The sequence below is a fragment of the Apis dorsata genome, unplaced genomic scaffold (genome assembly GCF_000469605.1).
Source record: "Apis dorsata unplaced genomic scaffold, Apis dorsata 1.3 scaffold_570, whole genome shotgun sequence".
NCBI classification, from domain to species: Eukaryota; Metazoa; Arthropoda; class Insecta; order Hymenoptera; family Apidae; genus Apis; species Apis dorsata.
In genome coordinates, this window is record NW_006263780.1 from 68,989 (window position 1) to 71,111 (window position 2,123).

Consider the following 2,123-nt stretch of genomic DNA (forward strand, 5'->3'; position numbering starts at 1 on the left):
TAACTGTTGCAAACGATCAAGGAGTTCATGCCGCTCGGCCTGTCCACGATCGGCACGCCCTGCCCTCCCCTGGCCGAGGGGTGGCGATAGCTTCCGCTTCGCGATTGGCAACTGTCCGTCAAAGGTGTCCTCGGATCCTCCGCCGTGGCGTTGATCTCTGTGTAAGGCTTGTGTCTCAGGGTGCACGTGCTCAGGAACACAGCTGCCATTGCGCCCTATATATATATATGTATATATAGATATAGAGATAAATGTGAGAGAGATGTTTATAGGTGGTCGAAACTTGGTCAGATTAGATAGGGATGGAATAAGGCCTCTTTTGTTGCGGTGAAGATAAGAAATATTGTTATACGTGTGGAAACGATCATCTGGATGTGTGAATTGGGATATCGTGGAATTAAAGAAAGGAATGGAGGAATAATAATATCGATAGATGAATTGGAAGGTATATTGCCTGTTATGATTCATCAATGGATCGTAAAATACAGAAATATTTAAATTTAATTTTCCTGATCATGATAATAGTTGCTAATTGTCTAAAGAAAGTTTTCTGTAACGACAATAATTATTTTAATTGAAGATATATGATGAGCTCGAACGATAAGAGAGCCAATTTTTTTGCATAAATTATTCCTAAATTTCCAAAAATTTCTTTCTTCGCCACTTTCATTATTCATTATAATATTAATCCAAAACCGGATAAATAAAAGTTTCTGATAAATTATCGAAAATTTCACATGAAATGGTGATTTAAAAACGAAAAACGCTTACCACTAGCATGTGAAGCAGCACGATGAACATGGTAGCATTTCTGAATCCAATATTGTCCAATAAAATTCCTGCCACGCTGGGCCCGATGAAGGCTCCGAGCGCAAACGTGCTTGTCCACAATCCACTGATCAGACCGTAGGTCTCTAAATTATTTGGGAATCCGTATTGTCTAAAACGTTAATAGGAAAAAATTATTCGAAAAATTCACTATTACCATCTTCGTGATTTCATTAGATATCATTACAATATTAATAATTGAATTAACTAATGATCAAACGTACATCGACGTCCTCAAAGCATCCGTGAAACTGGCAACCAGTTGTGCAGCCATACCTAAACCGTGAACAACCAAACCGCAGATCGTCATCCAGAGTAGAGTTGGGCATGGTATAAAAGGTGCTGGCCCGACTAAGATAAATCCTATTACCACGAGAATGCATCCGGCTACGGTAGCTACCTAAAAAAAATTTTTCAAATTCCTCAATTTTCTATATCTCATGCTAGTTTCCAGAAAACAATTTTTCGAAAATCGCCGAATCTTCGTATCTTTATTCGGGATCAAGATTAAAAGGATGATTAATCAGAGAATGGTATTTCGATAATTACTTTCGGATGCGAATGCTTGTCACAGAGCCACCCCCATGCGGGGGCGGTAATGGCGTAAGTGCCGCCGTTGATCACGAACATCAAGCCTAGAACGATAGGACTCAGGTCAAATTGCCTTAAATGAGGCTCCAGGGTTGCTTGCAAAAATCCTATGCTCATACTGGTCGCTATTATGGAGGACGTGGCGATCAATACGCCTGGAATTCTCAAAGCTTTCTTCACACCTGGAAAAATATTTTTAAATCGCATTGACCAATCATTATGCATTAAAAATTCTTGAACTCCACTCACCCACTGTATTGGGATTAGTTTGATTGCTGTTGGAATGAACTGGTAGGATGAAGATGGTCATGACCGCGGTTGTGAATAAAGCTGATCCCAGGACGACGAAGGGTGTCGTGTATCCTCCAACCTGTATTAAAAAATTATTAATAATCCATTCAAAATTATTAATGGTGCAAGCTTGTTCCATCCAATCCAATTAATTTAAAAATACAATTCAGATTTACAATATCTTATACAAGATAGAGCCCCAATATCTCTCAAAAAGTAAATTCTAAAGTGACCCATTATCCTAATCTCTTTACAATTGCTTCCAATCCATTCTGCGTCCATTTCTAATCCAGAGAACCATTAACTCAAAGTAAGACTTTCAAAGAAGAACGAATGATTCATAAGTATTATCCTTAATGCGTTTCAAAACTACGAGAATAGTTTTCTTTTCTTTTTTTTTTTTTTTTTTTTTT

At 38.1% G+C, this 2,123-nt stretch overlaps 1 protein-coding gene across 1 annotated transcript in view; it reads right to left on the reverse strand.

Annotated features, from left to right (window-relative positions):
• Positions 1 to 2: 2 nt before the first annotated feature.
• The window catches only part of LOC102674047 (MFS-type transporter SLC18B1-like), a gene marked incomplete at its 3' end in the record, with an annotated part of 9,322 nt that continues 7,201 nt past the window's right edge, over positions 3 to 2,123 (reverse strand). Inside the window, exons 4-8 of the mRNA XM_031513052.1 lie at positions 1,669 to 1,809; positions 1,378 to 1,601; positions 1,053 to 1,228; positions 772 to 940; positions 3 to 215 (exon numbers count right to left, since the gene is read on the reverse strand). Of these exons, the coding sequence (XP_031368912.1) occupies positions 3 to 215; positions 772 to 940; positions 1,053 to 1,228; positions 1,378 to 1,601; positions 1,669 to 1,809 (923 nt within the window). The remainder of the gene's footprint in view (positions 216 to 771; positions 941 to 1,052; positions 1,229 to 1,377; positions 1,602 to 1,668; positions 1,810 to 2,123) is intronic.